At 49.7% G+C, this 27679-nt stretch overlaps 1 protein-coding gene across 1 annotated transcript in view; it reads left to right on the plus strand.

Moving 5' to 3' along the window:
- LOC119445361 (neprilysin-4) overlaps positions 1-26722 on the plus strand; it is a 191880-nt gene extending 165158 nt beyond the window's left edge. The window contains exons 10-13 of the mRNA XM_037709669.2: positions 20630-20695; positions 24721-24819; positions 25228-25304; positions 26604-26722. Of these exons, the coding sequence (XP_037565597.1) occupies positions 20630-20695; positions 24721-24819; positions 25228-25304; positions 26604-26715 (354 nt within the window). The 3' untranslated portion in view covers positions 26716-26722. The remainder of the gene's footprint in view (positions 1-20629; positions 20696-24720; positions 24820-25227; positions 25305-26603) is intronic.
- The last annotated feature ends 957 nt before the right edge of the window (positions 26723-27679 follow it).

A 27679-nucleotide genomic window follows, 5' to 3' on the forward strand; every position in this document is an offset into this window, starting at 1 on the left:
CGTGGTGCTGCTACAATTAACTTATTTCTCTGTCTGTCTCGCTCTCATTTTCTCTTTCCCTCTCCCGAGCATTGCGCGCGCCGCGCGCATGCTCTCCTTCCCTCTCCTTAACGTCCCATGTCAAGGCAACACGTGCACGGCACTGAGAGAAGGCGAGGCACACGCCGCTCCGCGAGGTGGTTGCTAGGCAACGCAGTGACGTCATAGCTCGGCGAGGTTTTGCGACAGCAGGCGCCACTTTTTACGGTTAGCTAGAACAGCTTCGCTGTTAAAAATGAACGATAGGCAAAACTCTACACCGGGCTTACAACCGGTATCGAGACATGCGGTCTTTTCTGTGGATTTTTCGTTCAACCAGATCTGGCAACAACAACGCAGTGTTGCCTGCGCGCGCTCCGAAGGTTGCGGAACTGTCCAGGTTCCCATGACTTCACCATAGAGTGACGTGGAGCGCCGCTGCAAACCAGCGACAGATGGCGCGACCTGTACACGAGCCGGAATTCGGGGGTCCGTTTGTTTAAGGCACACTTGTATGTAAGTCTCGCTAGGCGGTTGTAAATAAGCGCTGTATATCATCATCAGCAGCAGCAGCAGCAGCAGCCTATATTTATGTCCACTGCAGACAAAGGCCTCTCCCTGCGATCTCCAAAAGCTGATTCCAATTTGCGCCTGCAAATTTTCTAACTTCATCACCCCACCTAGTTTTCTGCCGTTCCCGACTGCGCTTCCCTTCTCTTGGTATCCCTTCTGTGACTTCAATGCGAAAGTGACCGAGGGCGGTAATCCCTCCACGGCACTCATGATGCATAGAAACCTCACCGCAAACACGATAGAACTCGGGATCGAGGATATATCCTACAACTTCGTAGAAATCCTCCCCAGAAAGAAAGCTTACCCAACCTCATACATTCTAAACGCCTATCACCCCCCAAAGAACAGGGGCATAGTTGCCTCCAGACTTATTGTAAACGCGCAGAAACATGCCAGAAGCTCACCACTAATTATAGTAGGCGACTTCAATGTTCACCACTCGGCATGGGGCTATCAGTCTTGTGACAAGAAAAGGACCAGCCTATGAACAACCTCCCTAGAGCTTGGTTTAACTCTCCTCACAGACCCAGAACGCCCCACCCGAGTAGGTAACAGCGTCTGTCGAAACACATCGCCCGACTTAACATTCATCAAAAACATAGAATTCGCCAAATGGGAAAACACAGAAACTAATGCAGGCAGCGATAATTACATCATAGCCACCACACTCTCAGTAAAATCAAGAAAGGAAAATTCAAAGTGAAACATACTAAATGGGACACCTTTAGAGACAGAATGTGAGAAGTGGTGAAGTACACCCCACCTGCACCACTAATGTATCGCAGGTTACCTTTAGAGACATTAGAAGCGAGAGGGAACACATCGCAATCACAAACTTGGAAGAGTTTGTGAACCCAACCTAATCGAGGACGCTAACAAGGCCACCGCCGAAGCCGAAATCGAGGAGGATCACCCATCCCCTGACTCACGGCTTATACACTTGTGGGAGGCTAGGGAAAGTATCCAGAAGAGATGGATGTCGCAAAAAAAAAAACCTTACGTGGGAAGATGGCTCAAATTGACAAAGAAGTCGAGAAATACACGCAAACATTGAGCCGAGGACACTGGCACCAAATGTGTGACCGGCTCAGTGGTCAATTAGCTAACAAGAACTCTTGGTTTCTACTCAGACTTCTAATATACCCCGAACAAACCAAGTCAATCACAAGTAAGAACATGCAGAAACTCATTCATTCTTATCCTGGGGACGAGAATGACTTAATACAGGAACTGCAGAGCAAATACTTCAACACCAACAAGGACATACCCACTCCAGCTAAATATGAAGGAGAAAGCAATCCAGCTTTAGATAGCGATATAGACGTAGCAGAAGTTAGAGCCGTCCTCAGCCAGATTAAAACCACTGCCGCTGCCGGGGAAGACAGCATAACAAACAAAATGCTCCGAAATTTAGATGATCGCTCGATCAGCGAAATCACTAAACTCTTTAACACCCACTGGACCGAAGGAAAAGTTCCACCTAGCTGGAAACATGCCAATGTCATCTTCATGCCAAAACCGGGCAAGCGGTTAGAACTGGGAAACTTTAGGCCAATTTCTCTCACCTCCTGCTTAGGCAAGGTCATGGAGCATGTAATATTAAACAGGATAAACAATTACATTGAGACAGAACACCTACTAATAAATGACACGCTAATTGGTTTCAGAGCGTGTCTATCAACACAAGAGATTATGCTTCAACTGCAACAAGACATTCTTGATCCACGCCCAATTAGAGTCACTCGTACCATACTGGGCCTGGGTGTGTAAAGCATTTGATAATGTAGCCCATCAGGCCATCTTAAATGGCCTATCCCAGCTGAATGCAGGCGATAGAACTTTGGCCTACATTTCCGACTTTCTCAAAGAAAGAACGGCAACCATCCAACTGGGTGAAGTGCGTGGTCAAAAGCTTACTGGGACAAGAGGCACCCCGCAAGGTGCCGTCCTCTCACCCCTACTCTTCAATGTCACCATGATGAACCTACCACAACAACTATACAGGATACAAAAACAACAGATTGTCGTTTCGGCGCCCAGTACGGGTGCCTTGTTCACAATGAACGAATGCATGGTGATCGTTATTTGATCACCATGCATTCGTTCATTGTGAACAAGACACCCGTACTTGGCGCCGAAACGTCAATCTGTTGTTTTTGTATTCTTCAGTTGGCGAGTGTACGTTTATACAGCCATGTTCTGTCCTCGCCAGACGAGTTTTCGTCAAACACTAGACTTCTAAACAGGATACCACACATCAAACATGCCATATACGCGGACGATGTTACCATCTGGACAAACAGCGGCTCGGATGTTGCGATAAATGACGCGTTACAGGAGGCAGCAAATGTTGTGCAAGAGTATATCAGACACAACGGGCTAACATGCTCGCCCACGAAATCCTAACTCCTAATCATTAGAAATAAAGCCAAAAAGACGCCAGACACTGACACCCAACAACAAGCACCGATCAAACATTCACCGATCAACAAGCACCATTAGAGTGCTGGGCATGCTTATTCAACACAACACGCAGAATACCGCGGCCCTCACAAAACTGCAGAACACCGCCAAACAAATTTGTGGACTGCTCAGGCGAGTGGTCAACAGACACAGAGGAATGAAGGAGATGGACTTGTGTAGGTTGATTCAGGCATTCCTAATCAGCCGCATAGTCTACTCTTTCCCCTATTATCATCTCCGTAAATCAGACAAAGCTTAAATAGAAGTTATAATTCGACAAGCGTACAAATGGGCACTAGGTTTGCCTGTTTATACCAGCACCGAGAAGCTCCTCCAACTTGTAATGCACAACACCCTAGAGGAGCTGATCGAAGCACACAAAACAGCACAAATAACACGGCTATCAGACACGATGACGGGACTACACATCCTGAGTAGACTGAACACTAAACCCATATACACTACGGGAGGCAGAGCACCACTATCTCTCGCAATCAGACATTACCTACTAATCAAGCCAATACCCAAAAATTGTCGCAGTTTCACCTGAAAGGCAAAGCATCAATTGCGATAGCAAATTTGTAGAGAGCTATACGGAGTAATGATAGTAGCTTTATCAGCTGTATAAATTTGGACATGCAGCAGCACCGGCAACACGCAGAACTGTTGTCGACGCCGTCGGCGTTTTGCCCGCGTTCGCACAAAATGCGTGCGGCGTTGGTGACTGTTGCCGGAGCCTCTGATATAAATAGGCACCTGGTGCCGCAGCTACACGTCGCCTCCCTTCCCTCCCCCTCCCCCCTACGGCCTTTCGTGCGTCAGAAGAAGGCGCGTTTGCTCTACATATATGGTGATTGTAAAGGAGGAAAGAGACGCCTACTTCTGCAGCCCTTAAGGGAGCACGGCACAGAACGCGCGTTTGTTCTCCGCCGTTCGTTCACTCCCCGTGAAAGCGCGCGTCCCTCGCTCCCTTTCACTCGCACATACAGCGTTCGGCGGCGCGCGGCGACTATTTCATCTCCATTGACGTCATACGGAACCTCACGGCGACGGCGACGGCGACGCCGACGGCAGAAATCTGCTTTGGAGTGTCCATATAATTGCTATCGCAATAAAACACCCTGGCGGGCAGGCACGACAGCAGGAGAAAACGCACGACGGCAGCATACAAACTACGCGAAAAGCACGAGCAAGACCAAACCGCGGTCTTTGTCGATGCCGCCAACCAGGGATACAACACATACACCCTTAGTGCCGTGGACGGAAAATCTAGAATCGTAAATGTGGCCTCAACTAGAGCCGAATCAATCAAATAGGCCGAAGAAGTGGCCATAGCGCTGGCCATCATGAACCCAACTACCCATACTGTCCTGAGCGACTCTAAGAGCGCTATTCTCAGCTTTATGAGGGGCAGTGTGGGACTAAATACAGCCAAGATCTTGAGAAACTTCAACCAGGAAGACAGAACAAAAAAATGTCACAGTTTCGCCCTAAGGGCGAAGCAATGAATGCGATAGCAACACAGCAATGTCATACGAAGTAAGGTGAGCGGCTTTGGTAGCAACAACACGCAGAACTGTTGTCGACGCCATCGGCGTTTTGCCCGCGTTAGCTCAAAATGCGTGCGGCGTTGGTGACTGTTGCTGGAGCCTCTGATATAAATAGGCACTTGGTGCCGCAGCTAAACGTCGCCTCCCTTCCCTCCCCCTCCCCCACGGCCTCTCGCGCGTCCGAAGAAGGCGCGTTTGCTCTACATATATGGTGATTGTAAAGGAGAAAAGAGACGCCTACTTCTGCAGCCCTTAAGCGAGCACGGCGCAGAACGCGCGTTTGTTCTCCGCCGTGCGTTCACTCCCCGTGAAAGACGCGCCCCTCGCGCCCTTTCACTCGCACATACAGCGTTCGGCGCGCGGCGACGATTTCATCTCCAAATGACGTCATACGGAACCTCACGGCGACGGCGACGGCGACGGCGACGCCGACGGCAGAAATCTGCTTTTGAGTGTCCATATAATTGCTATCGCAATAAAATCAATCTTGTCATGGGTCCCTGCTCACTCGGTAAATCCCGGCAACGAGGAAGCGCATAAAGTGGCCCGACGGTTAACAAACCGGGTCGCGCTCTCCTTGGAACCGGACCCCCCGATGACTTCTTACAACGAACTTACCAACCTATATAAAGAGAACAGGAGAATATACCCAATACCACCCAGCAACCTTACGAGAGCGCAGGCCACTATCCTCCACCGAATTCAAACTAACAGCCACCTCATCATCGCTTAGCGAGCTTCACAGATGGGGAAGTTGACCCAATATTCCAAAACTGCGACAAAAATGCCATAGCAAACCAAAGACACATCGCCTGGGAATGCGAGGGCCTTCCCCCATCCAGAAAGCTTCTGCCAACTCCCTCTGAAACGGCATGGGAGACCCTAATACGGTCTCTAGAAGAAAAGCTACAAAAAGGAATCATTGCCTGGGCGGAAGAGGTCGCCGCAGACAAGCGGCAATCTACAACGCGCTGAAATTTCTCTTAATAAAGTTGTTTCCTCCTCCTTCTGTAACTTTAATGGTACATGACCTGCCCAGCTCCATTTTTTCCTCCTAATGTCAACTAGGATATAGGCTATCCCCGTTTGCTCTCTGATCCACACCGCTCTCTTCCTGTCTCTTAACGTTAGGCCTAACATTTTTCGTTCCATCACTCTTTGTGCGGTCCTTGTTCTCGATATTCTTTGTTAACCTCCAAGTTTCTGCCTCATATGTTAGCACCGGTCAAATGCAATGATTGCACACTTTTCTTTTCAACAACAGTGGTAAGCTCCCAGTCATGATTTGGCAATGCCTGCCATATGCACTTCCACCCAATTTTATTCTTCTATAAATTTCCTTCTCATGAGCAGGGTCCCCTGTGAGTAATTGACCTAGATAAAAGTACTCCTTTACAGACTCGAGAGGCTGACTGGCGATCCTGAATTCTTGTTCCCTTGCCAGGCTATTGAACATTATATTTGTCTTCTGCATATTAATCTTAAACCCCACTCTTACATTTTCTCGGTTAAGGTCCTCAATCATTTGGTGTAATTTTCCCCCCTTGTTGCTGAATAGGACAATGTCATCTGCAAGCCGAAGGTTGCGGAGATATTCGCCGTTGATCCTCACTCCTAAGCCTTCCCAGTCTAAGCGCTTAAATGCTTCTTCTAAGCGTGCAGTGAATAGCATTGGAGAGATTGTGTCTCCTTGCCTGACCCCTTTCTTGATAGATAACTTTCCACTTTTCTTGTGGAGAACCAAGGTAGCTGCGGAATCCTTGTAGATATTTGCCATGACATTCACGTATGCCTCTTGTAGTCCTTCATTACTCAATGCCTCTGTGGCTGCTGGCAGGGGCGTAGCCACAATTTTTCGGAAGTGGAGGGGGGGGGGGGGGTTCACCGACCCGACCGGGAGGGGGGGGGGCAAGCGTCAGCTGTCCGCTACGTGACCTGATCGATAGTAAATGTCGGCAGTTTGAGCAGACTCTGTATATGTATATCAAAGACATGAGACCCCCCCGTGTGCGCGTGTGCGCGTGAAGCAACTGAATAAAAAGTAAAGTGAGCGCAAGCAAATACAATAAGTACAATAGGTACGACAGGTACAGTGGGCGTTTGGAGCAACGGCCTCTCATCGCGCCACATTCTCGCCAAAGACCTCACAGAGTTCCAAAGCCTTGACAAACAACGCCACACGTGTTTCCGTATGCAGACATGATTCACTGTAAATTACCAACCCAAACGGAAGCGCCCAGGAATGTAACGGTGCTAGTAGCACCGGTTGCTTGAATCATGGCAGCGCGAAGCGACGAGAAATAAGGGTGGGTAAGTGTGTGTGTGTGTGTGTGTGTGTTGTGTGTGTGTGTGTGTGTGTGTGTGTGTGGTGTGTGTGTTGTGTGTGTGTGTGTGTGTGTGTGTGTGTGTGTGTGTGTGTGTGTGCGCGCGTGCGTGCGTGCGTGCGTGCGTGCGTGCGTGCGTGCGTGTGTGTGTGTGTGTGTGTGTGTGTGTGTGTGTGTGTGTGTGTGTGTGTGTGTGTGTGTGTGTGTGTGTGTGTGTGTGTGTGTGTGTGTGTGTGTGTGTGTGTGTGTGTGTGTGTGTGTGTGTGTGTGTGTGTGTGTGTGTGTGTGTGTGTGTGTGTGTGTGTGTGTGTGTGTGTGTGTGTGTGTGTGTGTGTGTGTGTGTGTGTGTGTGTGTGTCCGGGGGGAGAGGGTGTTGCGCAGAAAATTTCGCGGTGGGGGGTACTTGAACCCCCCCTCCCCTTGGCTACGCCCCTGACTACTGGTATCTCTACTGAATCCAATGCCATTTCATAATCTGTGAAAGCCATTTAGAGAGGTTGATTGTACTCCGCAGATTTCTCGATTGCCTGATTGATGGCATGGATATGATCCATCGTAGAATATCTCTTCCTGTAGCCTCTTGGTTGACGAATATATTATATAGTACTGAAAGCAAGCTAATGGGTCTATAATGCTTCAATTCTTTAACGTCTCCCGTCTTATGGATTAGTATAATGTTGGCATTCTTCCAACTCTCCGGTACACTTGAAGTCATGAGGCATTGTGTATAAAGGGCCGCATGCTTTTCAAGCATGATATCTTCTCCATCTTTGATTAAATCGACTGTTCTTCCATCTTCTCCAGCAGCTTTTCCCCTGGTCATACCTTGCAAGGCCCTTCTAACTTCATCGCTAGTTATAGAAGGAGCCTCTGTATCCTGTTCATCACTACTTCGAATAAAAGTTTTATGGCTGCTCTGGGCACTGTACAGGTCAGTACAGGATTCTTCCACTGCTTTTACTATGGCATCGAAATTGCTGATATTACCCTGCTTATCTTTCAGTGCATACATCTTGCCTTGTCCTGTACCAAGTTTTCGTTTCACTGATTTCATGCTGCGTCTATATTTTACTGCTTTCTGAATGTTTTCCACGTTATAATTTCGAATATCCCTTATTTTCTTCCTGTTTATCAGTTTTGACAGTTCAGCGAATGCTATCTGATCTCTCGAGTTAGCCACTTTCATATTTTGTTGTTTCTTTATTAGGTCCATTGTTACTTGGGAGAGCTTACCTACTGGTTGCCTTGGTGCCTTACCTCCCACTTCAATTGCTGCTTCTGAAATCAGTCTAGTTACGGTTTCATTCATTACATCTATGTTGTCTTCCTCTTCCTGTTCTAAAGCGGCATATTTGTTTGCGAGCACCAGCCTGAATTGGTCTGCTTTTACCCTCACTTCGTCTAGGTTGGCTTGTTTATTCTTGACTAATCTTACTCTTTCTCTTTTCAAATTGAGAGAAATCCTAGACCTCACTAGCCTATGGTCACTGCACATTATCCCTACCTAACACTTCTACATCCTGCACTGTCGGCAGAGAGTATGCCATCTATTTCATTTCTTGTTTCTCCATTAGGGTTTTTCCAGGTCCACTTCCTGTTGCTGCGCTTCCTGAAGAAGGTATTCATTATTCGGGGCCTATTCCTGTCCGCGAATTCTACCAACATCTCTCCTCTAGTTTTCCTAGATTCGATGCCGTAGTTGCCAATTGCTTGCTCACCAGCCTGCTTTTTCCCCACTTTTGCATTGAAGTAGCCCATGACTACAGTATATATATATATATATATATATATATATATATATATATATTGTGACAAGAGCATGCGGCAGGTAGACTTGACGAAGCTTGACGGTTAAAACAAGCTGGTTCGTTCGAAAACCGACCAAGCGCGAACCACACGATCGTCAACGTCTTCTTCCACAGAGGCTGGCACAGAGCTGGTGCCGATGTGCTTCGGTACAATCACTCCCCACGCAGAAAGGAGCCAACCTGGCGACTTAGGGGAATGACAGCACAGGAGGGTCGTAGCACGGTTTCAGCCGTGCGACGTGAACTGTTTCACGCCCTCGGCAGCGGTGGTCGGAAGATTGCTTGAGTGGCTCGATGATGTAGTTCACAGGAGACGTTTGCTCTACTACGCGGTAGGGACCATGGTAATTCGATAGAACCTTGGTCGAAAGGCCGGGAGTAGTGGACGGGACCCAGAGCCAAACTAGCATTCCTGGGGAATAGTGAACACTAGATGCGGATTCGTCATGGCGAGATTTTTGGCGACATTGGTCTTGCGCGGTAAACGAGCGAGCCAGTTGACGACACTCTTCAGCGTAAGCAGCCGCTTCGGAAACGGGCGTGGCTTCAGAAATATCGGGTCGGTAGGGGAGAATGGTGTCCACGGAACATGATGGTTCACGTCCATATAGAAGAAAGAAAGGAGAGAAGCCGGTGGTAGTTTGTGGCGCAGAGTTATAGGCGTACGTGACGAAGGGGAGCACCTGGTCCCAATTGGAGTGATCATCGGACACGTACATCGCAAGCATATCTCCAAGGGTACGGTTGAAACGCTCCGTCATGCCATTGGTTTGAGGATGGTATGCAGAGGTGGTGCGATGAACAATGCGGCATTCTTGGAGCAGTGCCTCGATAACGCTTGAGAGGAAGACGCGGCCACGATCGCTTGATAATTCACGGGGCGCACCAAGTCGCAAAATGAGGTGGCAAAGAAGGAAGCGAGCGACGTCTATCGCGGTGGCAGCTGGCAGCGCAGATGTTTCAGCGTACCGTTTGAGATGGTCGACGGCGACAACGATCCACCGGTTTCCTGCAGGAGTGTTCGGGAGGGGACCGTAAGGATCAATGCCAACACAGTCAAATGGTCGTACAGGGCACGGTAAAGGTTGAAAAGGTCCCGCGGTGCTATGAGGGGGAGCCTTGCGGCGTTGGCACTTAAGGCATGACCGCACGTACTGGCGAATGTATCAATACATGCCGTGCCAGTAATACCTCAGGCGTAGGCGGGAGTAGGTCTTGAATACACCAGCGTGGCCGCATTGAGGATCGTCGTGGAAGGCCGTGCATATGTCTAAGCGCAGCTGACGCGGGATAACAAGCAGCCACCTGCGGCCATCGGTTTGGTAATTGCGGCGGTACAACAAGCCTTCACGAACGACAAAGTGTTGCGCTTGGCGACGAATGGTGCCTGAAACAGATTCAAGTGAACGGTGGGAGTGAACGTCAAGCAGAGAAGCGATCCAGGGATCCTTGCGTTGCTCGGCCGGCATGTCGGTGATGCTGAGGGACGACGAATCGCAGGTGGAAGTTCGTAAGCAAAGTAAGTCAGGAGGCAGCGGAGAACGGGATAGGGCATCGGCGTCTGAATGTTTGCGTCCCGAGCGATAAATGACACGTATGTCATATTCTTGAAGGCGTATAGCCCAACGAGCGAGGCGGCCAGTGGAGTCTTTCATAGATGACAACCAGCATAATGCATGGTGGTCAGTCAGAACGTCAAACTGGCGTCCGTAAAGGTAAGTATGGAATCTGCCGATCGCCCAAATAATTGCCAAACATTCTTTTTCCGTTACAGAATAGTTTGACTCTGCCTTTGTTAGGGTACGGCTGGCATACGCAACGACATACGCGTCATAGCCGTCTGTGCGTTGGGCGAGAATAGCACCAAGACCGACACCGCTAGCGTCCGTGTGAAGTTCAGTAGGCGCATTGGGATCGAAGTGGCGCAGTACTGCAGGGGACGTAAGGAGCCGGCGGAGCGTCGTAAAGGACTCATCACAATCGGGAGTCCACGCCGAGGGGTCAATGCTGCTGGAAAGTAGCTCAGTCAAGGGGGCGATAATAGAGGCGAAATTACGAATGAAACGCCGAAAATAAGAGCAGAAGCCGATGAAGCTACGGAGCTCTTTAAGAGTGGTTGGCTTGGGAAACTCGGCAACCGCACGCAGTTTGGCAGGGTCTGGCAGGATTCCCTCTTGTGAAACGACGTGGCCTAGAATCGTAAGCTGTCTGGCACCAAAATGGCATTTTTTCAAGTTTAATTGCAAACCGGCGGCCGTGAGACACTCAAGAACTTGCTCGAGGCGATTAAGATGAGATTCAAAATTGGGAGAGAAGACAACTATGTCGTCTAAGTAGCACAGACAGGTACGCCACTTAAGTCCCCGGAGGATAGTGTCCATCATCCGCTCGAAAGTCGCAGGCGCGTTGCGCAGGCCGAAGGGCATCACATTAAATTCGTATAACCCGTCAGGGGTCACAAAAGCCGTTTTCGGACGGTCCGCTTCAGCCATCGGCACTTGCCAGTATCCAGATCGAAGATCCAGGGAAGAGAAAAATTCGGCACCTTGTAGACAATCGAGGGCATCGTCTATTCGTGGTAGAGGATAAACATCTTTATGTGTGATCTTGCTTAGTCGACGGTAATCCACGCAAAATCTGATTGAGCCGTCCTTTTTCCGCACCAGTGCGACCGGAGAAGCCCAAGGACTGTGTGATTGCTGGATCACGCCACGTTGCAGCATGTCATCGACTTGTTCACTAATGACGCGGCGTTCGGCTTGGGACACTCGGTAGGGACGCTGACGTAGTGGAGCATGGCGACCGGTGTCAATACGGTGAACAACCGCTGACGTGCGCCCCAAACAAGGTTGGCCGAGGTCGAAAGAGGCCCGAAAACGGTCAAGCAGTTGAATGAGCTGATTGCGCTGAGTTTGCGGGAGCGCGTTATCGACGCTGCGCAACAAGACGTCGTGGTCGGGTGAGGCGGGTGTGGCGGGAGCGGCGGCAGTAGTGACGGCACCGATAGGCAGTGGGGTCGTATCGCAAGGCGCATCAAACGGAAAGATAGCATCAAAAGTGTCGAGACGTCCAAAAGATGTAATAGAGTTGGAGGGCAGGGAAACGGATTGCACGCGTAAACGGCACCGGAATCATCATCAAGTGTGACGACTGCAAACGGTAGGACAAGGTTCCGGCGACGCGCACATTCCTCAGACGGTGCAAAAAGTGCAGTGGAATTGGGGACAGCGTCACAGGTGACGGACACTAAGGCGACAGAGAAAGCAGGGATGACGACGTCAGCAGCGACAACCACTTTTCGACGGTTGTGGTACAGAACGGAGACAAGGCGAGTTGTGCACGAGTGCAGTCGACAACTGCATGATGCGCGGTAAGGAAGTCCCAGCCCAGGATAACGTCATGCGATGCATGAGAAAGGACGACAAATTCGACAACGTAGAGCGCATCTTGAATTAAAACACGAGCGGTGCAGGTGGCCGAAGGCTGGACGTGCTGCGAGCTGGCTGTGCGTAGCGAAATATCAAAAAGCGGAGTAGTCACTTTGTTCAGTTTGCGGCATAGAAACTCACTAATGACACAAATAGCTGCTCCTGTGTCAACAAGAGCGTTCGTCGCGACACCGTCTAGAAACACTACAATCTCGTTAGGCGGTGAAAGAAGAGGCCTTGCAAATTTCGACGACGACGCAGTTCTTGCCTCAGGAACTGCGGCTGTTAGTTTTCCTCCTGGGCATGGTTGGAACGGCGAATCATGGGGGAAAGGAAGCGGCGGCGGGGAGAAGGAGATCGGCGTGAATTGAAGGCGGGGCGACGGGAATACGAGTCCGTTGCGTCAGGTGCAAGACGGTGTGTAGCTTGTTGAGGGACATGGCCAAGGTTGGGAGCACCATCGCGAAAATAGAGTCCGCGGCGGCGACAGAGGCGCGCAACATGTCCCGGAATACCGCAAGCGTAGCACACTGACCGGTTGTCCGGAGTGCGCCAGGGGCTGATAGGTGGTCTCGGATGCGAGAACGGTGCATAAACCGGCCGTACAGGACTTGGCGGCGTGTAGAAGTTGGTGGCTGGGCTGGATGGGACTGGCGTCGGTTGGGCATGAGACCAGCATAAGTGAGCGGTGCCGTAACCTGTAGCGGGGCCGTAGGCGTAACTTGTAGCGGTGCCGTAACTTGCGGCGGCGAAGCAGGGGACGGCAGGGCCTCAGCAACTTGCGTCTGGATAACCCGACAAAGCGACTAGTCCAGTGTTTGGAGAGGCTCGGTGACCGATGCCACAAGAAAGAGCTGACGCGCAACTTCCTCGCGTAGGTATTGCTGAATTTGAGGCAGCAAGGAGGCGTAGTCAATACAAGCGCTGCTGGGAGCCAAAGCTGAAAGGTCAGCCGGTTGCATTCCAGGGCGACATGTGGGGATGCGCTGTTTACGTAGCTCGTCAAAACTTTGGCAAAGTTGAATAACCTCAGTAACGCTCTGTGGGTTTTTGGCCACGAGCATATGAAAGGCGTCATGGTCTATGCCTTTCATTATGTGTTTGATTCTCTCAGGTTCCGATATGGACGCATTCACCCGCCTACCGAGGCCGATGATATCCTCAATGTAGCTCGTGAAGGTCTCGCCAATTTGTTGAGATCGTCCACGGAGACTGTGTTCAGCGCGAAGCTTGCGCACCGCTTGTCGCCCGAAAAACGAAACGAGGGTCTCTTTGAACGCTGACCAGGTGGTAAAATCAGCTTCGTGGTTCTTGAACCACAGGTTGGCCACGCCGGCAAGGTAAAAGATGGCGTAAGTCAGCTTGTCGCGGTCATCCCACTTGTTGTGAGCGCTAACACGTTCATACTCGGCCAGCCAGTCTTCCACGTCGTGACCGTCAGTGCCACTGAAGTCTGGAGGATCACGCTGACGAAGCACCCCAGAGCACACGACAGGTGTGGGAGCGGGAGCAGCTCGCGAGGGGCCGGCGTCCTCGGTCATAGCGAAGGCAGATGGTAGCGTACGGCTGCGGAGTTCCAGGACGCTGAAAGGGACGACCCAGCACTTCCACCAAATGTGACAAGAGTATTCGGCAGGTAGACTTGACGAAGCTTGACGGTTAAAACAAGCTGGTTCGTTCGAAAACCGACCTAGCGCGAACCACACGATCCTCAACGTCTTCTTCCGCAGAGGCTGGCACAGAGCTGGTGCCGATGTGCTTCGGTACAATATATATATATATATATATATATATATACTGAGTTTTCACCTTTCTCATTTCTAATTCATTATCTTCATAAAACTCGTATTTCCTCATTATCCTGACTGGAGGTTGGGGCGTAGGCTAGTAATACTTTCATTCTATACCTCCTATTCAGCTTGATTACTACGACTGCTACCCTCTCATTAATGCTGTAGAATTCATCAATGTTTCCAGCTATGTGTTCATCGATTAGAAATTCCACCCCATATTCTCTCTTATCTACCTCTGTAGCAGAGGACGTGGCCGTTAGTCAGCACTGTATAAGCCTCACCAGTTCTTCTAATTACCTCCATAAGGGCAGCAATATCTCAGGTAATGCCTGATAATTCCGCAAATAGACCTAGCTTCTAAGCTAGACTGACTAGAGAGGGTGCGCGCGTTGAACGTTGTCAGGTTCAGTTTCCAGTGGCAGCCTCTCCGGACACAGAGATTCTTAGCACCCTCTGCCGCGTCGGCAGTCTGGCCGCCGCCTTGATCAGGTGCTCCACAGCTGCTGGGGACCGAGGGCCATGGCTTAATTACAGGAGTCAGGAGGGAGGTAGTGGCCGAAGGCCGAATACTGCACCAGGGACTGTTCTGGTGAGGGAGTGACATTGTGACAAGCACAGCAGACGCGTAGCGTGAATGTGCAGGGTTGCCCATCTATCGTCCATCGCGTTTTCTTTATTCATTTTTTAAGACGGGTCATTCCACGCTATATAAGATACCAAGTGCATATTGTTCACGGTCGAGTAGAGCAGCCGCCAGTAAGTCAGTCAAGAACTTTATTGAGGTCCTGAGGAGTTTTAAGCCGTTGGAGATCCCACGTAGGGAGCTCATACGGCCGAAACTGTAGGCGACGCCCAAGTCAGGACAGGAACGTGGTGACGCTCTGCCAGTTCTTGGGCCCTCTGGGCGGCCTTGAGTTGGAGTTTGAGGTCCGAGCTTTTGAGGGCTTCTTCCCATTCGGGCTCTCTGAAGAGAGGGCCCTTTGGTAACGCGGTATATTGCCATAGCATGTGCGAGAGTGAGCAATAACGTTCTGGGCAGTCTAGGCAATTTGCCGGGATGTCTGAGTTGTAGTGACTTAGTAGGCCTCGTTACGGATACGAGACCGTTTGTAGCATTCGAAACGCGGCCGCCTGCGCGCGTTCGGGTTTGACGTGCGGGAGCGGGTATTTGATTCTACCTTTTGATAGTGTGAGGTGATTTCTTGATAAATCACCTCACACTATCATTAAACTGGTCATTAAACGGGTCATTAAACTGAATGTCCAGCCCCTCGGAGGCCGTGGGACCGTCGCGGCGGGCAAGTCCTCGCGCACGGTCGTGAGCTGTTTCATTGAAGTTGGGTTTTTGCGGGTGAATGCCTTTCCCCATGTGAGCGGAGAACCAGGAGAGGCATCGTTTGCTCTCTTTTGAGCTCGCTAGCAGTATACGTGCTACTTATTTAGATGCGTTGCCACTTTCGTAAGCCCGAATTGCGGCACGCGAGTCCGTGAGGACATGGGTAAATGTGGGGTCTGCCATTGCGATGGCTACGGCTATCAGTCCTGCTTTAGCGCTGGTGGTCCTTTTAACCGATGCAGATGATCGTAACCTTTCGTTGCCGTCCACGACTGCTATCACGAAAGTGCATGAGTACTGGGCCGCGTCCATAAATGCGGTGGCTGCACGATCCGCGCTGGCACTTGGGGCAAGAGCGTACGAACTTCTGAACGTAGCTCCCTCGCCAGTAGTAAGCGCTGTTGAAGGCGCTAGCAAGTCTTGAAAATGCCAGAGTGTGCACACTGTGGATCGGCGTCATGGGTCGTGTCCAACGCTGGTGAACACAGGACGAGCGGACAAGACAAATGCTTATTAAGGTGAACTTTTGCCTCGAATAACCAAAAAACAACTACTGTAAAGGCGCTTATTGCAGACTAGCGTTAGGGCCAACCGTTGGATCAGTTCAGGGAACCCTGAGCGCGAGCGGCGTAGTCCGAGCAATGCGCTCGAGAGACTGACCCACTAGACAGCGCTGGTGAGGATGCCCTACTGTATCGTCCCTCTTCTTCGCTACAATTACCCCGGGGGCGAAAAGGGAGCCGTCCGGCGACCTTGCAGCTCGTCACTATCAGTGGATCATAATACGGCTTGAGGCGCTCGATGTTGACAATGTCTCGTCCACGACGGCGGATGTCCGAAGACGGTTCAACGGGCTCAATCACATAGTTGACGGGTTATGCACGCTCTACGATGCAGTAGGGACCTTCATACTTGGGCAGCAACTTGGTAGACAGGCCAGGTGTAGCGGAAGGGACCGAGAGCCACAGAAGCGCTCCAGGAAAAAAGGTGGGCGCAGAAGTGGGGTCACCGCGAGTGCTCTTCTGGAGCTCTTGGTCATTGAAGATATTCAAGCACAGCAGACGCATAGCGTGAATATGCATGTCTCACCGTATCAGAAATGGGCGCACATTCAGATGCATCCGGCCGGTATGGTAGCATTGAGTCGATGGTGTGCGGTGGGTGCCGACCGTGCAATAAGAAATATGACGAAAAGCCAGTAGTGGTCTGCGTAGCGGTATGGTTCGCGTAGGTTACGAAGCGCAGAATAGCATCCCAGTCCATGTGGTCGGAAACGACGTACATTAAGAGCATGTCGCCGAGCGTACGGTTGAAGCGATCCGTGAGTCCATTGGTTTGAGGATGGTACGGCGTTGTTGTGCTACAAACAACGTGGCACTCTTTGAAAATAGCTTCAACTACTTCGGAGAGGAAGACACGCCCGCGGTCACTGAGCAGCTCGTGGGGTGGCCCATGACGTGGGATGAATCGACGAAGCAGGAAGGAGGCAACATCGCGCGCTGTAGCTGCCGGAAGCACCGCATTTTCAGCGTATCACGTGAGGTGGTCAACTGCCGCAATGGCCCAGTGGTTTCCAGCCGATGTCATCGGAAGAGGCCCGTACAAATCGATGCCGACGCGTCCAAAGGGCCGGCAAGGTAAAGGTTGCAGACCGGCTGGCGAGAGGCGGGGTGAAGATGTTCGGCGCTGGCAATCGGATCAAGAGCGTACGAACTTCTGAAAGTAGCTGTACATCCCTCGCCAGTAGTACCGCTGTTGAAGGCGCTGGCAAGTCTTGAAAACGCCAGAGTGTGCACACTGTGGATCGGCGCTGGCAAGCCAGCGCATATGTGGTAACGCAGGCTGCGAGGCACTACTAACAACCACTGGCGGCCGTCGGAGCTGTAATTGCGTCGGTGAACCAGGGCCGGTATTTTGTAGCGATGCCTTTCCGGTGCTAATGCCTTTTCGCGATTATCGCGCTTTGTCAGTGGTCAGAGCGACGGTCCGCTCGCGTTAACAACGGAATCAGCCTGCCGTGAGCGGTGAATGTTAAGACTTGTATACAGAATAAGTCATAAGGCATCGCTACAAAATACCGGTCCAGGTCATCGCAAATGGTGAAATGGTGAGCTTGACGGCGAAGATTCGTGAACGCCTCGTCGCACTCTGATGACCACGAGGTGAGGAGCCCGTTGCTTCCTAGGAGCTTTGTCAGGGGCAATACGATAGCGGCGAAATTCCGAATGAAGCGTCTGAACTAGGAGCACAGACCGATGAAACGGCGCAGTTCTTTCATGGACGTTGACTTGGGGAATTCGGAAACGGCGCGAAGTTTGTCGGGGTCGAGGAGAATTACGTCCTTGAATACGACATAACCAAGTATCCTGAGTTGCCGTGCAGCAAATCGGCACTTTTTTAAAAAGTTAATTGTAGGCCGGCGTTCAATAAACACGTTAAAATACGCAGGAGGCGTTCGAGGTGCGTGGTGAAGTCGGGAGCGAAAACTACAACGTCGTCAAGATAGCACAAACATGTGTGCCACTTTAAGCCTCGCACAACTGTGTCCATCATGCGCTCAAAAGTCGCGGGCGCGTTACAAAGTCCAAAAGGCATGACGTTAAACTCGTACAAGCCGTCGGGCGTGATAAAGGCTGTTTTCGGCCGATCGACTTCTTCCATGGGCACTTGCCAATACCATGAGCGCAAATCCATCGATGCAAGAAATTCGGCTCCTTGTAGGCAGTCATTGCGTCGTCTATGCGCGGCAGGGGATAAACGTCCTTGCGAGTGATCTTGTTTGGCCTTCTTCGCAACAAGGACGACAGGAGAAGCCCACGGACTTTTCGAAGCTCGGAATTACTTGACGTCGAAGCATGTCGTCGACTTGTTCGTTAATCAACAAAGAAGGACGGCTCCGTAAGATTTTGCGTCGATTATCGCCGGCTCAACACACATGCAGCATCGTCTGCTAATATCCTTAACAAACGCGGCGAAGGCTACAGTTTCGCGGATGACATGCTTCCTGAAATCCGCCATCAACAACCAACCACAGAATACACTAATACTGCACCGCGTGTTTCGTCCGGCCAGTTCGCGTAGCCGGCTAGTGGGGAAGTGAAGCTGGGTGCGACTGCAGCGCCATGAATGCGCGGGCGGGTGGCGGTTCCGCGCAACGCTGCCGAGTTTTACAACTGAAGCTAGTCTAGTAACGTTGGAATTAGGTGCACGTTAAGAACCCCAGGTGGTCCAAATTAATCCGGAGTCCTCCAGTACGGCGTGCCTCATAATCAGGTGATCGTTTTGGCACGTGAAACCCCATATAGTATTATTAAATTATTTATATGAAACCTCATGACGACGGCAGAAAGGCGTCTGGAGTGTCCATATAATTGTTATGGCAATAATAAACATTTGCTCATTTCACAAGGCGTCTTGCGCCTACTTTATGAAATTGCACGTTGCACATCGGATAGATTCGATGGAGGCTTGTAAGGATCGCTCGCAATCATATTTCTTTTACTAAATAAGAAATTATTCCGTACCAAGACAAGTAGAAACGAAAACAAACGCTGCGCCGATCAGTGCAGCCAACATTGTGTAGAGCGCGCGGGAACGGCGCCTGCTGGGTTCGCTCCGGTAAAGCCAGCCAGCGACGTCTAACGGCAGTTTCTGGGCCCGTAAGACGTCGCTGGCTGCCTCCGGAACACCCCTAGGCTGCCGTTCCCGCGAGCCCAAAACCGAAACCGGAAGTGCAGGTTCAGCCGCTTGGTGCGCTACAGTCAATTCGGCCGCTGGGCTTTATGGGAGTGTCCGGTCTTGTTGAATTTGTTTCTTATAGAAATAGGGAGATTGCGTCAGCCACACGTCTATCGTTTTACACTCGACTGAGACGGGCTTCTTAGTGACTATGTTTTTCTACGCCACTCCCAGGCTCGGCCGAGCGTGCGCGGGCGTTCTGTTTGTTTCCGGGGCTGTCATTAAACAGCTGCTATTTGACGCGTTACTGTCTCACATTTGTCCTTTCTTTCACGTACTAAACCGCGCGCAGAAACAAGATTGTACAAATATCTAGCACGGCCGCAAAAACTTGTGCGAGTACGGGCGGCGGTCGTCGAACAAAGAGAATCGGTTACGTGTGGCCAGTATTTAAAGACTGCCAAGGGACAAAAGCGCGCAACTATCGTCAGATATCGTCCAGCCTAATACGATGGGCCCAATGAACGTTCGAAGCTCGGTTTGCACGATTGTAAGCGCTATAACGCAGCTGCAAAGCTCGAAAGGCCTGTGGATATATTACAAAACAATAACTTGTGAATATTTTGGTAAGCTTGCTGCGCAACTCGGTGGCGCGCGTGCGCGTGGCCTTCCTATTGGCGGGGAATTCTGCCACCAACCACGAAAACGAGTGACAGAGCCAACAGCTTTAAGGTGCCCGTCACCGTATAGCAACGCCACTCCGATCGTCGTCGCAGGTTCCGTCGTCCATGCGAACAACTGTCGTTCCATCTTTCAGTCAAGTCGCCACGGTTGCTATGACGTTGTGCTGTCGCCGGTTCGATCCCGGCGGCCGCATTTCGATGGCTTCCAAGTGCAACAGCGCTCGTGTACATGTTAAAAAACCCTAGCTTGTCAAAACTAATCCGTACTATGTGGCGTGCCTCATGGTGGCTTTGGCGCGTAAACTTCGAGATTTAATTTAATTGTTGTGCAGCTCTTGGGCTGCGGATGTGGATGGAAGTAGGGTCGGTATGTCCAGCTGCCCCACTCGCAGCCGCAGAAGCTTGGAGTGTGGCCAGGTGGCCATCTAACGGCGATGAACACGAAAGCAGTGGAGCAACACAAAGCCAGAATGTAGTTATGTCAACTACAGTATAAACAAAACTGACTAAATTTGTCACATCGTGATGTTAATTAAGCCGATCCTATTAGTAATGAAGACAGTCGGTGTTCATTTGTTTGCATTTTTTCCGCACGCGGCAGGAGCTACTATGCATGGTGTTTTGGTGAGTGTCAGTGTGGAAGGGAGGAACATGAGACAAGGTTCATTTGGCATGTTCACACTGGCATTTACATCGCAGTAGAAGGCACAAGCCATACATATTCGTGATAATCATTGTGCTCGAGATGGAAAAAATGTTTCGAGGAAGTGTCGTGGAAATTATTCTTCCTGTCGTCTCACAACACGAGAAATTTGCATCTACAACTGTAAGTGGATTATTTCGAATGACCAAAGTGTTATGCAACATGGTTGCTGTGCTTGCTTTCTATCAATAGCATTCATAGTCATCTCTTGTCCTGCGGCGCACGTTTGCTTTTGTGCTTAGTTGTATATAGTCAGTTCGCCTCCTGCGCAGATTGATGGCATGTCTACGCTACCCGAGAACATCTTGGATAACATGGTCATTGCGCCCATCTACGAGGTGAGCCTGCTTAGCAAAACATTAACAAAGACAGTGCAGACACTCAACACGCACTGCCGTTGCTGGCGCTAGATTCCTCCGAGCGTCTCTTCTACTGGTCGGACTATTGGTATTGTGAAGGGAAGGATTCCCTGAATTTTGTAGGTCTGTGTGTGTGAGAGAGAGAGCGAGAATGTAACAAAATCTAAGCGTCTTGCTCTCCGCTCTCGGTGTGCTGCTAACGGCGACACGTAAGCAATTAGGGTAACCATTCCAGCCTTCAGCGATTAGTGTGTTCTAAAAGCATGTTACACGTTGCAACTATGGATGAAGGTTGCCATCACATTTCAGCGCGCACCACTACGATAAAAACAATGCCATTGCATTTCTGGCAGTCCTTCCACAATTGGCACATACATTCAGATGGCCACTTACAAGCAAACTGAAACTCTCATTCCTCAAAAAGCCAGTTTTCGGAGGATAAGCATGTTTATTACGCATTGCAAACAAGAGACAATCATATGCAGATTAGGTTTGTCAAAAGGTGAGCGAACTGGGGAGTCTGACCTCGGAGACCGCGTTTCAACACGAGAACTTGTCTTCGTTAAGACCACGGACGGTCAAAACAATTTTCTGGAGTGGAAATGGTGGTAACTGACAAAATGATGGCAAATGACAACTGCCGAACTGCATTTTAGTATAACCTGAGGCCAATAATTATAGAAAATTTGTTAACATTTAGGGTACCGGTTTACGCTTATGACTTTCAATGGAGAAGCTATACGAGTTCATTGGGAAATATCGCCGTGATTTTCTTAGGCGTCTCGAGTTGCGTTCGCTGTGGCGCGACCGCGACGAATGGCACCGTTTCTGTGTTTGCAGCCAGGTTCTCCGTGCAATAAAGAACGACCAATTTTCCTTCTTATCCGGGCACTTTTGGAGCGACGCCTGCCCTCGCACCTCCTCCTTGAAACTGATTCGACGCACCCGCTACTTACGCTGCTGCCCATTTGGTATGATCAGTTATGCTGCCAAAGAAAGCAGTTGCCTCCTTGATGGAGAGAAATTCCTTTGTCGAAGCATCCCTTGTTCGAGCACTGTTGAATAAGCCTGAAACATAGGTCACGGGCAGTGAATGAGCCGCTTCGTATTTATCGTAGTACGGTGTCAGCACATTGTTGATAACATAAACGTGCGGTGAAGACTGTGTAAGCACATTTATGGGAGGCAATGTTGGCGCCCCTCAATTGTCACTCAGGAACGGAAACAAACGCGCAAAGCTTATTTCTTTTTCTCTCTTTTTAGCATTGACGCTGTTTTTAGTATACTAAAAATACTATTAGCCCCTGCTCCAAAGACAAATATCTGCCAGTCGATGACAGCGAGGTGTAACAAGCGTGTCTGATGTTTGTCCGTTCCAGCTGGATCTGCGTCGCATACATCAGTGATGGCAAATGCAGTTAGCCATTTCTTGACGCCTTTTAGGTAACCTTAACACTTACAAAATTTGAGCTATACTAAAAAAAAAGCTGTCATGGTATTATTTCTTCGCACCGCCTAGCCTGGTCGAAGCATACACACAATACATCGCAGTGAAGCTTGTGTGCTTAATTTTGTAACACGAGACTTTCGGCAGGCCCCAGCGTGTCTAAAAGAGCTGTATTCTTTTGCGATATTTTGGTGGCCTGAAGATTGCCGTGTACACAGCACGGTTGACTGTTGGACTTGCGCAGCATGAGAACTATATACAGTCACCATTGTTGTACATTTGCTAGTACATGTCCAGAACCAATCCGGTGGCTTGATCATCATCATCGTAACAGTGCGCATAGCTGAACCAAAGTTCGTTCTGGCTAAGAAACCTTTGGTAAGCGGCTGCAACTCAGCAGATTGCAGTAAAGCGGTCACAAAACCCTGTCATAAGTTTCTTACCGGCGCGATAGGTGAGTACTTATGTGATATGTGTTATGTGCTGGTATGCGAGTGCTTTTGCTGCCCATGTTCTGGCAAATGTTCTCATTTTTAACGTAATATTACAGAATTTTCACGTGGAAGTCCGCAAAAGGCTCAAAGTACCTTTTACGATGTAAAGAAAAGATGTTATAGCATTATCGCTTAAATCACTGCAACCATGCTATAAACCCACGCGCCTTGCCCTGGTATCGTTGTGCAGAGGAAGGAAGCCAGTACATTGCATGTGTCGCGTCCGCAGTAGCCACCGCTGTTACGCCACGCATGGCGCAATCGTAGGTAAATTTAGCCGGGCAGGAATGGTCGCGCTAGAAAGTATACGCTTAACTTATCAACTCGAACTGCATTTGTGAGGCAAGCAATTTAGACTTGCTCGGCTATGCGCCTCGCCACTGTTCCGTACTGGCCGTACCGCTAATACTTGCTATAGTTTCGAGACCGCAAGTAGATCGCCCTCGGGCGGTGAAGCACTAGCATAAAGAAGCAAAAAGTATAGGCGGGATGGGCAGTGCATGCTTCCGGCGCACTTTTCCAAGTTCGCTGCCGAAAAAGGGGAATATCTCAACAGAATCGGAAGAATATGGGAGACCATTAGCAATTGTTGTTGATCACAATCAATGACGCACAATAACGTCAAAGAAAGCGTAGGGGAACTTAATTATCATGCCTTAATGGAACTGTAGAAATGATAAGGTAAATGAAAGTTGGCTGAAAGATAACTTGCAGCACGCGAAGACCTAACCCTTTATCTCCCCTACGCACGCGGAACACCATAATGTCCAGTAAATTAATAATTAAAAATAATTGATTAGGGTGACTAATTGATTTAGCAGTCAGTAATCGGTGAAAAAAACATTGTCACTCTGCCTTCACGCAGGCAAGTTTGCCCTAACGGCTTAGCGCGTCAAACACTTAATGTTGTATCATATCGTGTTGTACACGGACCCGCCGTGGTGGCGTAGTAACTTTGGCGCTTTCATGCTACGCCAGAGGTGCCGGCCGCATTTCGATGTGGGTGAAATGCAAGAACGTCCCTTCATTGGGCGCGCGTTAAAGAACGCCAGGTGGTCCAAATTCTTCTGGAGTCCCCCACTACGGCATGCCTTAAGATCATATCGTGGTTTTGGCATGTAAAACCTCACATAAATAAGTTAATGCATAACGTCGCAGTCGCTGTAATACAGAGCGATGTCACAAACTTTCGCGCATTTTGCTGTTAAATTTTATCAGGTGCAATTATGGTCGCTGGTTGCGTGAAAGGCCATGCAAAGTGACATATGTATATATATATATATATAAGTTATCGCTCCAGTAAGCTATATATATATATATATATATATATAGCAGAAACGTATTTATACCCCAGTGGTGCAGCGCAACAGCACGAAGCTACAAGACAAGCTGACAGAAAAAAGAAAGAAAAACGTTCGGCAGTTGTTACACTCTTGAAGCCTTGTAGCCTGCTGCACATCTGGACATATTGGTGATGCATTAGGTTATACAATCGGGGCTAGACTTCTTGCAAGACCTAATGGGAAGCACACGTAGGTGACCTCCTGAACGCCACATATGAACACTTCACGTAGTACCTAAAGTGCACTAGGCCACACCTTTAGTGAGCGACGTGACATGTCCAATCAGGCACGCACCTTTTGTAATCCAGAAACGTGGAGCAGCCGCGGTTTCAGGAAAGCGTCTCGCACCCCAGGGTCGATTCCCACTGAGACAGAGATGTACCAAATTTCCTTTTCAAAGCCACTAATTTACTTTGTTTACATCCTTGAGAAATGTCCCGCCAATCCGAGCATTTTTTACGGCGTCGGCCACTTTTCATCACGGCACAGTTTCGCCAAGGTCACCGCCAAGGGCACCGCCAACACCTAAGGCGTCCGCCTTAAAAGCTCGTAAGGTCCGGATATTTATGCAGGGTGCAATCCCAGGGATTTAGTTTTCATGTCTTCGACTTGTTCATCATTCTCATGGAACGATCACGTGTATAGTTATCGCTCTAGTAAGCTCGTGAAAGGTCTGTAGTGTCTCTTGTATAGGCTTCATGGCCTTGCCTGTGGGCGCAGGCATACCGCGAGGCCCATGCCAGCTCTCTCAAGGAGCACACCATCCACCACATAGACGGGACAGCCTTCAACCAGGTCTTCTTCCTCTCCTTCGCACTGGTACGGACTATTCATTGAACGTGGTCGCGCATGAGCCGAACCTCTTTCCCCAAGTCAAGATCGCACCACTTCTAGAGCTGTGAATATGTACAATACGTGACCTAGCCCGAGGGCTCGGACCAAGATTTCATGACAACGCTCAGTGGGCTCGTGGCAAACATCTTGACGCGCATGCAAAATACCAGTTGCTCGAGCTTAACGTTCGCAGCAGACGTGATTTTCCCGGCTTCGCGTACTTTACGGCGTGCAATTACAAAAGTAGCAAGCTTAGAATATATTCAGCTGTTTGATTCTTGGCATCACGTTTTATATGTCTAACGGTAGTTTGTGAAAGAAAAACAAAAAAAAACACCAGTAAGGATATTCAATTTGTACTTTCGCGAGCGACTCCTCCTGTGCTTTGAACAGGGCCTCTGCGAGAACTTGGACAAGACGGCGCTCCGCGACATGATCCTGGAAGGAAGGGTCAGCCCCGCCAGATTTCGGTCAGTGTGCCCCGTCGCTGTTTATTGCCAATGTTTAATATCGCGTGCGTGTTCTAAATCGAGTGGCACGTGTCCACCTGAATACATCTGCACGCGTTCGAAATTTGTGCAAATGGTCGCTTACTAGGTGTACTTTGCAAAACACAATAACTTGCTTGGTAACACTGCTTAATACAGTAGTAATCACATAGTCGTACGCTACATGTTACCAGCACTTAACGATTTTCGTGACGGGCATGCCATGGAGCCGCGCTTCACATTGTGCGCATTTTGAATTTGTCGCATTAAATGTATGATCCGCGATTCGTGGCGCGTTCCAGGAATTGACGCCTCAAACTGTGATTACTTGCATGCACTCAACTAAAAAACAGAAAAAGAAAGTGAGATGCAAGATATCAGTGCTCCTTTCATATGCAGTCCATAATTTAACACGACGCTCCCGAGTCCGTTAGACTCTCCCTCCGCGGAGCAGCTTTCGCAGCCTTGGCGGAGCCGCAACGAAGACGTTCAAGGTGTCTCCGTTGCGGCTATCGGTCAAGACGTTCTCTAGGCGACTGCTGAAATGTGATCTAGCTGACTTTGCACCTTTTTCGTGTTTCTTAACTGAACAGCTTTAAAAAACGCATCCACATTGCTGCATCTATATCATGAGAAAGAAATTATTAGGTAGTATCGAGCAAGTTGGTTCCTCATAAATCGCGCGCCACTTTAGACAGAAAGGAGTCACCGTTCCGTGGCCTTTTCACCGTCGCCTGCATGTTCACCTTTTTTTTTTATCCAGCGGCCGTGGTATTACCAGTACCACCTATTAATCCGTTGGATCCACGTCTCTCGAAGCTATCGCTTATTAGAAAACACATAGAATCCGAACCCTTTGTCCCTTGTGTGGTTGTTGTAGCACCCAGGAACGCAGCAGGTCAATCCTCCCATCGCACGATGGCTCTACACGAACCATAAAAATTGCCAAAAATCGTTTGGAAACAGGACGCACAGGCACTCCGGGCGGCTGGAGCGGCCGGATGAATAATATGTATACAAGCACCAGCATGCACCGCGGCAGCGGTGGCGTCGTGAAATTGGCCGGTGGGATCGGTCTATTCGGTGTCTCTCATAGTCGTTACTTTTATAAGCCCCGTGAATCGATCCACCTATCAGGTTTTAAAGAGTCGTGCATGGGCTGGCACCGGCCTTGAGGCAACTAACTTATCCATCGCACCCCTTGCCCTTTTAATGAATGTTATATTGATCGAGGTAATCGAGTCGCACAGCTCCAACGGCACGGATTCTTTGCGCGCGCAGGGTGAACGTGGCGCTGATGAACTTCAACAAGTTCGGCAAGATCTTTGGCTGCGCCCCGGGCACGCCCATGAATCCGCTCCGCAAGTGCACCGTCTGGATGAAGCACGAGTGAAATGTTGTTGGGCAAGGATTAAAGAAAAACACGACAAGAATGACGCCACCTGTCTCTTTCACTTGGTGCGTGCGTGCACGCTGAACCCTTCAACAAAACAGCCTAGTTATTTTTCCTAAATAATTTTTAATGCGTTCAGAAATTGAAATTACTTTCCTCTAGCGCCTATTTTTAGTGTGAAGCAAAGAGTCCTTTCTTATACTTTTTTTTCTAGACACATTTCAATTAAATGTAACTAGACACTAGTATTTTTTTTAGTCGAGGAGTTTTTCAGTGCGACCTAATTCGACAATAACGATTTTTTCTACAGTCGTTCCCAGGAAACACGGAGGATAAAGCTGGTCTCACTTGGAATATTGTTCCTAAATCATTATTCTGCTGCTGTGGAATGCCAAATAATATCACGAACACACAACTTCCCACACCTCACAGAAAAATTTTCCAGACTTACTCAATGGCTGTTCCACAATTATTTCCTTTCTAAGTGGGTGGCCAAATGTTGACGGGGCGTTACTACAATGTTTAAAAATTGTGGGAAACAGCTCGATCCCGCAGTCTACGCCAGCAGTCTCGGCCGGCCACGCCCAAGGGCGCCCAGCCGCAGCTCGCACGTCCATCTTCTTCGTCCACAGTTGGCCATGTCAGCGTTCCCACACTGCCTCTCCCTGTGCGAAGGCGTTGACGGCACTGGCCCACGGTGGCTGGCAGCGACGGCATAACACCCATATAGCGGCGGGCGGACCTTGTAGACTGCTAATGCACCGAACGACGATCGGAACGTCCGAGTCACCAAGGCCTTCCAAGAACCCGCAGGCCCTAAACCTGGCTGGCTTCCAGAACGGACTCCTCGCGAAGATTGGGCAGACCAGGTGGCGCAGCCTGGGCGTTGAGGTCTTGCAAGGTACCTAAACCGTCCCCTGAAGCACACCTGGTCTAGTTTTCCTAACCGACCTCGTCCTGACGA

The sequence above is a fragment of the Dermacentor silvarum genome, chromosome 3 (genome assembly GCF_013339745.2).
Source record: "Dermacentor silvarum isolate Dsil-2018 chromosome 3, BIME_Dsil_1.4, whole genome shotgun sequence".
NCBI classification, from domain to species: Eukaryota; Metazoa; Arthropoda; class Arachnida; order Ixodida; family Ixodidae; genus Dermacentor; species Dermacentor silvarum.